This window comes from Mercenaria mercenaria, chromosome 15 (genome assembly GCF_021730395.1).
Source record: "Mercenaria mercenaria strain notata chromosome 15, MADL_Memer_1, whole genome shotgun sequence".
NCBI lineage: Eukaryota > Metazoa > Mollusca > Bivalvia > Venerida > Veneridae > Mercenaria > Mercenaria mercenaria.
The window spans coordinates 9,969,262-9,981,607 of NC_069375.1; the positions used below are offsets into that span (position 1 = coordinate 9,969,262).

The window sequence follows — 12,346 nt, forward strand, 5'->3', positions numbered from 1 at the left end:
CTTACTTTCACTAAATATTTCGTGCTATCGATCGGCCGTTTTGGGTAAGTATAACCTTAATGGCGCTGGGCGGAAATATAGAATTATCTATGTTTCGTATATGCCTGCATTTTTTTCATCAAGTCACCACAAATGGTCTTTAATAACATACAATATGATTATAAATAACAAAATTCAAAGTATAGATTTTTTTTTAAATCTAACTTTGACACTCATATTTCTAATATATCTCCGCGCGCCGCCATTAAGATTATACTAACCCAAAACGGCGGATAGAAAACACGAAATTATATTAAAGGCAGGCTTGAAAAATTAAGTGAAATAAGTTAGTTTACAACACCATTTATGCGTGTCCTAACATATACTTTATGCTTCTTAAAATACTCCCGTAATCCTAGTCTATCCTCATAGGGTTGTCTAGGAATACGGAACTTCCGTAATCCTAGAACCGGAGGCTAGGATTACGGTACCGTAATCGTAGCCACTGCCTAGAAGCAAATTATAATGCAGCAGAGGGATGGTAGTGGTTTCGTCAAACCACCGGTTCGTCATACTTAATTTATATAGTAAGTGAGAAGTGGTTTCGTCATACTTATTGTTATAGTGTAATAATGATTGTTTGTTGGTCGTTTTATTGTTGATGTACTTTGTGTGGCAAACAAGTTGTTAATTTTGTAAAGATAATTTCAAAGCTAATTATTTATACAGAAAATGAAAAGAAAAATAAATGATATAATTGCCGATCGATGTTTAAGATATATAGAGATTTAGTTTTTGTTAAACTAATTCTTATGGACGAAACTTATGTATTTATTACTGGTTACAAATGTTAAGTTCGACGCAAGACAATTTATTTTTCAAAATGTTAAATTTGAATTAATAAAAAATTAAGAATTTCTATTGAGAATTAAAGCATTTTAAATTTATTTTGAAAATATGAATTTGATAAGAAAAAAACAAAACAAATACTATAAAAAGTAAAATTTAGATATACAAAATGTATATTTATAGTAGAAGAATTAAAATTCTTATCTTAAGAAGTTAGCGTAACTGTCCCCAAAGCTTAACTGATGATCGATGATTATTATACGGTACTTAAAATGTGCTAAATTCCTTGCATTTCTAGAATGTCAGTGAGGTGCTAATTGTGGCACATTCTGCTCATTAAATTCCCGACATTTCGTAGATGTTTCTAATTAGAAATTAATATATCATCAAAATGTATTTGCAGAAGAAAAACAAACCGTTTTATATTTTTACATTTATTTACATCATCACAAAAGACACACATTCAACAATGAAAATAAGAAGCACATTAAATACAAAATACAATTTTATACATTATAATACACATGTCAACTCTGAAAAAGAAAAAAAAAGCAATCAATAGCACATTCAATACACATTACAATTTTATACATTATAATGCATATGCCATGTAAACTCTGAAAAAGAAAAAGAAGCAATTAATATCACAGTCAATACACAATGCACTTTTATACATATCATGACAACCCTGTAAGTTCCAGCTTCCATAACCAAACTGATGACAAACCATAACCAAATACAAGCTAATAAGCGAGGATAATTACACATACAAGCTAACGATGTTCACAAACTTACGCGGGGATAATTAAACATACAAGCTAACGATGTTCATAAGCTAAAAACAACGTATAGTTTGCGTTAATTAAAGGCCGTAATTGAAGTTGTGTAAAATAAGTATTATGGCAAACAAATACTTACTCTACAAATACAAAATTATCAGAGTAAATGTGAAGATAGACACAATTTATTTCCATTGGTACATTTATAACATTCATATTTTAGATATGTAAATATATCTGTTTGCCAAATTTTTAATGTAATTTAATACAAGTCCGATAATTCATATTACCAAAATTGTACATATTTCTTACAGCATCCCTTAATTATCAACATCTTAATCGCAAGTATGTACCTGCATTCGCGACCAGTGCAGATCAAAATCAGCTTTATATTGTTCGCTAATCATTCATTTTTTTTCATGAAATGAAGTATAGATCGAGCCGTCTATTTCAGAAACGTAATATTTATCAAGAACTCGTTTTTAATACACAATAATTTTTAATAACTCATTTGCAATTTGAGTAACATTATCGATTAAGTATGTGCGAATTACTTTAACGCAATCATCGAGATTAACTGCCATTAAATAGGTGCGATCATCTTCCATTGTATTGACCTATTATGCTATTAACTATATAAAGTCTTTATGACGAAACCACTTCTCACTTACTATATAATTTAAGTATGACGAACCGGTGATTTGACGAAACCACTGTAATTCCAGCAGAGTATACCATCTCCACAGATTTTCGTGTACTCATGGAAGCAGACAAAAGTGGTACGAAAAGTGGGTTCTAATTTTTTTTTCAAATGGGCTTTCGTTAGCGAACTGTCCGACACAAACCATGTGATTGAAAAAAATTCCCCACCCACAAAAATAACACGAGCAATTACGGGATTTTCTTTAGAACTGTAATTTCTAGGAAAGATATAAATATTGGAATAAACTTTTAAATCAGCAACACACATACTGACAAAGAATTAACAGAAATATTGTTAGATAAGTATATTTATATCGCAAAGGGACGTATATTTACATACAATGCTTCCCGCAACAATACATGTGGAACTGCGCATGCGTAATTGCAAACCGACTCAAAGTATTTTAAATATGGAAAAGTGGCAACTGTACATGACATGCGGCGACTACTTACCCTTACGGTACATTATTACTGTTTACATTTGCACTTGAAAGTAATTATTATATTTATCATTTTAATCAATAAAATACTTTTAAATGAAAATTTCTTTTAGTGTAATTTTGATTATAAAACAACAAAAATACATTACATCTACTGGCATGTAGGGCATATATCCGGGGGTGATGGTGCAAATGTCCATTCCAAAAAATAAACAATGGGGGCTTATGTTCTATCTACCATTTTCCCTATGGGGCAAATAGAGTGGTAGAGTGTCCGCCTTAGGTGTGAGAGGTCCCGGGTTCGTTTCCCGGTCAGGGCTGAAATATTTTCAGTCTGTTACAATATATCAAATAACATAAGTGAAGTGATATCTATGTTAAGACATTAATTAAATAATCTTTTTCACATGTCAATTTCTTTTTTAAATTTCTTTTAAGTCGTCTTCAGACCAATGGCTATTTCCTCAGCTCCTAGCCAAACCTCTTACTATGCTTTGTACACATACTAATAGTCTCTGTAGTATGAAATATGTTACAACACTGCTTTTAATTGTATAGCAGGACTTTTTAAGTGTGTGGTATGTATTACCCCCTATAGAGTGTTCGTTTGCATGTAAAAGAATAGTCATAGTCTTGTTTTGTCGAAAGAACGCAGGACCAGCGCTATCTCTATAGAGCTATGCAGTTGGACACTAAATGTTTATTACAACCAACGTCATATCTTATTTTAATGTAGCTCAGTGGCTAGGGGACCGGTAATCGGACTTTTATATTCCGGGCGTATATGCTTTTACATTCACGATCACATATCATTGATAAATAAAACATGGTAACGTTTGCATTCAGTGGACAAATTGTAATACACCAACAATTGTATCATCAACAAATGAATAGATAACGTGAGTTTTGTAGCGCATTTGATGTCGAATGTATATTATACGTTCTGAATAACATATACCAGTTTGATTGTGATTACAAAAGTAGAAAAAATGGAGATTCAACAGGCCGCTCAACAAGACAAACATGAAAATGTTGAAGGCATGCTTTTCATGGAATTGAACTCTGTACATCATTGAATGTACCATGTGCACCGCCATACGAATACATCTGCGGATGTCTTTAAATTACATTCTGGTGCTTATAACTACCGTCCATGAACAGGCTCAATCAAACCAAGTCTGCAACATTTTCGTTTATGTCGTGTTGGGCGGCCGGTTTTCAAATTTTTATTTGACTGAGCTTTAAAAAACAACATTGAACGGTTTCAAATAATTTATATAATTTGTTCTATAAATTTAAGATTTTCTCTGTTATTTTTAATATTATTTAACTTTAGAACTTCAGGAAGTAATTGTTCAACTGTGTACATTTATAAAACTCATTTAGGTTATATAAAACACTATTAAGCTAAAAATTTAATATATTCTTATTCAGTAACGTATGCACCAAAACATTTGCAGTGTGTCACAAATTGACATACGGGCCTTATTTTATCTGTAGTGTAAATGCAGGTATTGCATCATCTTTTTGTAAATTTTTGAGTTATTGAGGTAAATGTCAGATTTCACGCATGAAATACCTCTCATGTTTTTCTGTATTTCATAACTTAAATTTCCATGTAAATTTCATTAAATTCTGTTCAGTAATAAGAAAGTTGATATTTTATAAACTTCAGTAATTTATGTTTTTATCCCCAAAACCACTATAATGGGCCTCAAATTGTCAATTTAAATCCGCGCCAAAGTAGTTAGATTCCCCGGCTATATCGTGAATCCCGTGGAAACACAAATAGTCGGAGTCCACGGCTTAGCCGTGAATCCCATGAAATTTAGTATTTGGCGGGACATTATCCTTTAAATAGACTGGACTAGATATGCCTTGCGCACACCACCTTACGACTTTATAGACGAATCTATGTCTGAATTATTTTCTTGCTAGAAATTTATGCTCGATCGAGGTAAGAAATTTATTTGTTAGATTTTTGTATGATTTTTGCATTACGATTTTTATTTGGTAAATTTTTGTTCATTCTACAGAATTCTGTAACATTTACTTTTCGGCATATGATTTTAGCTAGTTTCGGTATGTCAGGATGATTTATTAAATTTTTCAGACTTTTGTAAATTATTTCGAAAGAGGAATCTAAAATGTTTCATTTATATAAGATGTAAAATTTGTACTGAAATTTGTAACATGATATTTATAAAGTACTTTGTTTCAAAAACTTATGTCAAACATTTCGTTATTATGGAACGCCATTACTGCATTGTATTGTTATGTATAAATCTATATGGCAAGTCTAGTGCCATGTTTGTAATATATTATTGTAATTTGTAATTGTGTGCCAGTCTATAGCACATCTAATTAATGTCCGTTGTAATGTATGGCATTAGATATTATATGGATGCCAACTATGATATAACGTTTGATTTACATTGAATTTTGTTAATTTGTAGTTGTAAATAATAGCTGCAGTTTATCATGTCCGTATCTATAATGTTTCATCATAAACTTTTCATATCTTTTTCATACTTTAACTTTAGTCTTTTAAGTAAGTAATCTTTGTAATAATGGAAGTAATAAGTGACGTATTTTAATCATGTGACGTATGAACTTAGTAGCACATATGTTTTGTATAAGTAGCACGTATTATTTATGGGAGCCTACGGAGGTATGGTGTACCCAAAGGAGCAGTTTTATGCCCTGACTTTTGTTTTGCTATGGTGCTTACCATATGTTATATATTTTAGCTTCTTCCGCCAGACGATTTTTCCTGGTGATGTCATAACCCGGAAGTACAATGCCCGAGGTTCACTTGTCTTCACTCGCCTGGATGTGATATTCCCAGCGCAGAGCTTTCGTCCCATGGTTGTGCCGTAAACCGCAAAGACGATGATTTTTGTTATCCTCTGAAGTCAGCTCAGGGATGCAATCACCTACCACCATAGGGAGCCAATACGGAATCAACGTATTCACGGTTTAAAGGGACTGAATTTAGAAATCTGTTTTGTTTGTGCTACTTAAAGTTCACAATTACATTAAAGACCTGTGTCACGTCAGATTAGAATGGACTATAAGAACTTTTGTATCTAGAGATTCTGAACTTTCTTTTTTTTCTTATAATCAGTTTTTTTTTCTTCATATCATCTATTCATTGTAAATAATCATCTTATGTAAATAAATTTGTAAATATTGTAAAGGGTGTTGATTTGTTCTGATGGTTACTGTCGCCGGTACGGCCTTTCCTGTCACACAGTGTAACATCAATTTCCGAGAAGTATTCAAGATTCATTTACTGTCTATTAACTAAGCTCTAAAACTAAACACTAGTTGTACAAATATATAAAATGCTACGACTTAACGTATGTATAAGTTAAGAAATAATAAGTTCCCAAACGTGGATTATCGTAGAATAACCCGAGTTTTTCGTTCTTATGCGTAAGAATATATCACGAAGGCCGAAGGAAGAACGAAAAACTCGGGTTATTCTACAATAAATCACACTTGGGAACTTGTTATTTCGATTCTAACACGACATAAGGACTAGTACAACAGTGTTAGAAAAAAATGGTAACTACTTTTTACGACCGTGCTACGCACCTAGATCGGATGACGTCATTGCACGCGAGTGGTTTATTGCAGAATAACCCGAGATAGATTTTGCTCTACATGTATGTAGGTTATTTGCTGGTCGTGTTAGAATAAAAAATAAACCGGGGTGAATATTTTAGAATGGTTTTCAAGTACAAAACTGCAGATGAATTTACATTTATTTCAATGCTAAATGCTAAACAAGGACAGAAGTTCCTCAAGAAAAGTCACATTAAAAAAAAACCCAGCCGCCCATACAGCACTCAACATGAAAAATGAGTATGTGAATGTGCACAGTTACACAAACAAATGCAATGGTGACACAGAAAACTTATGTACTCGGTAACTTTGTAGATATCAGAACACGAAAGAAAACATCATTTAGCGCAAGAAGAAGCAGGGCAGGGGAAAATATGAAACCTTTAAATATGCAGTGTGCCTCAGAATATACTCTAAAATTATATCAAATGTGTTAATATGATATGAACCAAGTAAACAAATAAATATCATTCAATGATTTCTGGAAGACACAAAATCTGCTTGCAGTCAACAAAACAGATGTTTGTTTGTTCTTTCTTTCTTTTTGCTCTTCAATTTGCATATCAATATTTGTTAACTTGAGGCGTTCATTTTATCAGCTACTTTTTACAGATTTTATTATGATATATTCACAAAGTATGCAAACACAAGTGATATACATAACAACGTTGTTGTTTTTTTCTGTCATCAATCAAGGACGAAATGCAGAGTATATTGTAAATATTTGAAACAATGTGGGAGGTCGGTAATTCATTAGCCAATTTGTTTAAATGTGTGTATCAAGTCGGTGCTTTACGTCTATAATTTTTGACAAAATGCATGAGATGATCCGTGAAATAATTACAATGGTAAACATAAAAGCAATTCAATAACTAAATACTAATATACATACGTAACCAGTTATAACGCATTGTGTCCTAACTTTATTTCTCTTTCAGAAACATATAAAGACATGTATTAAAGGAAAGAACATAAGACAGGAGAATTCTTGCAATGAATAGAAACATTAATACAATGTTACCATTAAAATGTATTGGAGGTTATTAAGATTTGGTTTGTCAGTAAAAAGTTTCACCTCAAATCTAATCACATTTAGGATTAACATAGCAGAATTTTATTCTTTAATACAATGACCGCAAAAAACAATACAATGTGATGCAAAACAAGACTAGGAATTAAGATGATTGTTCAACTACATGTATTTTTAGGTATCGTATGAATCGATCTCCTGTGTATATTTTTTTGATGAACCCAACCATCTAATGACGGTCTCTTTAGTTGTCTGTAAAACAAACAAAAAATCCGTTTCAAGGAGTGATTCTGAAGGCTGAATACTTTTGAATTATCCATAACGTGTCTATAGATCCATTTCTAACCCTGGAGCAAAAACTGAAAGCAGCTCATAGTTTAACGCATAAATTGGTTATGAAACTATATAACTGTTTTATTTTTTACCTTCTCAATAAATGTTGATGCCTGTAAGGGAGATTAAAACTATATTGCTGACTACCAATTTTCAGCTCTGTATATACAAGACAATTATTGATGGATACGTGTCAACGAACCAAGGTCAAACATTTAAAATATGCTAAACTATGTAAAATAAATACCGTAAATTACTAGTCGTGTCGTCTGATCCCTGTTATCCGCGTCTGCTGAAACATTTGCTATGCTGGCATCAGTGAAATGTGGATCGATATGCACTATTTAGATGACTTGTCAAAAATATCAGTCAAGAAGAAATTTTTATCAATGTGCCAATCGCCAGTATGGTCTACAATTACTCTCTTGTAATGATCTTTTAAAAAGATGTACCGTCAGACAAAATCAAAGAGGTAAACGTGAGTTACAATTGTAAAAATGTTAAAAAACAAAGACAAATATCAAACAGGGAATGCCACGTACCAAAAACGCAGCCTCCCCAAAACGAAACCCACAGCACGCAGACGCGCACACCACAAACACACACACATACACATACACGCGCACACACACAAAGCCAACACACCAGGACAAAACGAACAAACAAAGGAACACAGTGGGGCACCGCCTTGGAACGGTCAGTGGCAAAAACACCATTGGGGAGCTTAACCGATTTATGGTGCGCACCCAACCTCACTCTTACCCCCATCATGTTCCAAAGACACGGGACAGTGTAAATAAAAGTAATCCCCTCCAGGTGAATCTCTAACACACGTATTGGAAACAAAAAGGCATGGCATGTAAAACACAAAAATGCTCGTGTATAAATATATAAAAAGCAAACCTTTAGAACCAAAAACGCATGTACTCAATGCCTTTTCAGAAGACAGAGCAACAAGAGAAACACCCTTAAGGGCCCGACGAAACAGGCCAGAAGACAGATATCAAAACAGTTCAGTCCTGGTAGGAGTTAAAAACTGCTTATCATAGAGTCCTCCCCCTCTTCCGTCAGACACAATCAAAGAGGGAAGCGTAGTGTCCAACTGTAAACGGGTTGAACACTAAACATGCGGTATGTTTCAAAACAGTTGGGTCGTAACCTCTTTTAATAAAACGTTTTATAATTTTACCAAATACGTTTGGAAAATTACCATGACCCAAGATCTTACGAAGTTTGTAAACCACATCCCCATAAAAACGGGTTTAGAAATACCTTCTCGCAGAAGTGTCCTTAAATTACTATTGAATTTTAAAACTAAATCAGAATTACGATAGTAAAATTTAGCAAAATATTTACGCAATTTGTAATAACGGTAGCCCTGCTGAAGAAGTTTACTTGTAATATATTGATTACGTTCATTGAAATGCTTGACATGACTACACGCTCTGGCAAACCGAATTAATTGAGAAATATATACCCCATAAGATGTAGCCTGAGGTACATCCCCATCCAAATGGGGAAAATTTACAATACTAAAATTAAAATAATCCCTCTTGTCATAAATTTTGGTATGTATAATATTGTCATAAATAGAGAGATGTAAATCTAAACATGAAGCATCAGTATCCGAATTGTTAGTTTTAATTAACTGAAGCTCCCTAGGATAAATAGTACCCACCAACTGACCAAAAAAAACGGATTATCCATATTAAGAATATCATCCAGATAGCGTGATGTATTATTAAATGCAATTATAATATCTGCCTGCGTATCTGAAGAAAGGCTCAACATAAAGTCTCTTTCATAACAATATAAAAACAAATCTGCGACAAGGTGTGCACAATTTGTTCCCATGGGAAAACATCACTAGCAAAGTTTGACATAGTTGGTACTCAGTGCAAGAGGTGTGTTGCACTTTCCACTATCTCTCATGTACAGACTCAACCAATAAAATATACAAGAGTGCCAGAATGTCACGATAAACGCCCGTCATAACAAAGGGGAGTTAATTAAAAAAATTCTAAGTCCACACAAAAATCTTTACCAGGTAGACATAGGTCAAAATACACCTAAAACGTGGGTGTAACATGCAGGTTTTACCACAGAAAAGTGGTCTCGACTTTTCCCTACGGTCAGTAATAAAAATGTTACAATATAAGCTATTTAAGGTAACAACAAAGGGAAGTGATTCTAAAACTAGGGACCTGTTTCTTGTGCATGACACTTCGTCTCATGGTGATGAATATTTGTGCAAAGATACATCAAAATCCCTACTTGCATGAAGAAGAAATGCTCCGGACAAAGTCATTCTTGTATCTGACCTTTGGCCTCCAAGTGTGATATTGACCTTAGACCTAGGGACCTGGTTCTTGCGCATGACACTCCGTCTGTTGATGGTAAACAATTGTGCCAATTTACGAGGGGCGTTCAATATGTAATGTTTTTCCGTACATAGTTCCGTAACCGCTGGTTATTTTTAGATGCGGTTTTCGGCACATTATAGAGCAATTTATTGGGAACAAAATGCTATACAAATTATAAAAATCGGCAGGTTCAAAGTAAAGATATAATCATTTGAGTGAGGTGTACTCAGGTATACTGGACCATAATTGGTTTGTCCTGGGCATCCAGAGTCTCAGAAAAATAGAATAACTTGTAAAATCACATAATTCTATCATTTTTCCACGAGATACAGCAATCTGTAATGAGTTTGCTTGTGTTTTAAACTATTTATTGCATTTTTAATTTTATAACACAACTAAAAAATCTAAAGTCGAGGTTGATTCCATCTGGGTTGGGTGTTGAGAACGATTCATCAACGTTGTAAGAACTCGTTTCGCAATCGAGAATTAAGATAATAGTAACAACTTAAAATACAAGAATTTTTTAAATGATGATTTTCGCGCCTGACGAAATTGCAGAGGCTTATTGTACTCAACTTATCATTTTTCGAGTAAAAATAAACACAGTCAATTTAATACTGATATAAACTTTTTTATTTTAGTTTTCAAATGCTTTTGTGAAGATCATGATTTGTTTTATCTGCTTAAACTGAAAATTGAACTATAGTTCGTTGTTGAATAGTAGAATCAAAGAATTGCATATTACAGTCTCAATATTTTGGACATAAAATTGTCCAGTATACCCGAGTACACCTCATTCAAATGATTATATTTTTACTTTGAATCTACCGATTTTTTTATATTTTATATAGCATTGTGTTCCCAATAAATTGCTCTATAATGTGTCGAAAACCGCATCTAAAAATAACCAGCGGTTACGGAACTACATACGGAATAACATTACATATTGAACGCCCCTGGTACATCAAAATCCCTCCATGCATAAAGAGGAAATGTTCCGGACAATGTCATTCTTGAATTTGACATTTGAACTCTTAAGTGTGACATTGACCTTAGACCTAGGAACCTGCTAGACACTCCCATCTCATGAAGGTGAACATTTCAAACTCCAACACAGTGTTACCTCCCCTTATCGGTACGGTAGCTTGTTTGACAATATTCCTGCGCGGAGGTTGTGAACATATATGCCAAGTTACATCAAAATCCCTCCATGCATGAAGAAGATATGCTCCGGACAATCCCTTCCGCCATAATACGTCCCGCAATATTAAGCCCGCCCGCTTAGTTCAGCAGGGAGAGTGCATATCTACGGGTCACGGATCAATAGTTTGATCGCGAGTCGAAGCACATGTTCCCCATGACAATTTGATAAAAGACATTGTGTCTGGAGTCTTTTCGTCCCTCATCTCTGATTCATGTGGAGAAATGGTCGTTTCTTGAATTAAGATATTAAAATAATGGCTGTCCAGGTTAATACTGGTACAAAATCCAGGAACTGGTTAGGTTAAAGGGGTTGCACAACATTCGACAGCCATTATTTTCATACCTAAATTCATGTTTGAAGTACTTTTCCATTTATGCAAAGATTGTACCTCCATGTACCCTAAAGGTGATTTTTTTTCTTCATTCCGCCGTTTACCTGCTCCGCCAAGAATAATTTTGGGTTATAAACTTTAATCAAACTCTTTTTAACATCAGTTTACCAATAAATTCGGCAGTTGATTCTTTTGACAAGTGTTGTAGTAACTACTAGTAAGAGTAAATATGAGAAACATCAACAGTTACTATTATAACACGACTCCTTTTATAAATCACTGCAATATGATTTTATTTCATGTTAGGGGCGGTTGCGCGCGCGCGCGTGTGTGTGTGTGTTTGTGGTGTGCACGTCTGCGTGCTGTAGGTTTCGTTTTCGGGAGGTTGCGATTTTGGTACGTGGCATTCCCTGTTTGATATTTGTCTTTGTTTTTTTCGTTGTTGGTCCTCGGCTATTTATACTTGATTATGTATCTTCGTCTACATGTTAGATCAAATTATCTTTCTTTTCCGACTCCCTTTCTGTTTTGCAGTCAATTCATCACCGAAATATGGAAAATCTTTTCATTCCTTTCATTCCAAATATATTGTACATGTATACAGTTTCACATACACATATTTCCATGTTGAGTGCTGTGCGGCGGCTGCGTCCTTTTAATGTGGCTTTTCCTATTGGACTTTTGCCTTGTTTTCAATGACTATTCG

At 33.9% G+C, this 12,346-nt stretch overlaps 1 protein-coding gene across 2 annotated transcripts in view; it reads right to left on the minus strand.

Annotated features, from left to right (window-relative positions):
- The window catches only part of LOC123546357 (WD repeat-containing protein 5), a 29,099-nt gene extending 26,400 nt beyond the window's left edge, over positions 1–2,699 (minus strand). Inside the window, exon 1 of one of the 2 annotated variants that reach the window (XM_045332569.2) lies at positions 2,650–2,699. Coding sequence is in view for 1 of the 2 variants with exons in the window: in XM_045332564.2 (XP_045188499.1) it covers positions 2,646–2,671 (26 nt within the window). In the remaining variant the exon portion in view is untranslated. Of the gene's footprint in view, positions 1–2,645 lie in introns of both variants that reach the window. The other variant, XM_045332564.2, reaches the window with a different exon arrangement.
- Positions 2,700–12,346: the final 9,647 nt, after the last annotated feature.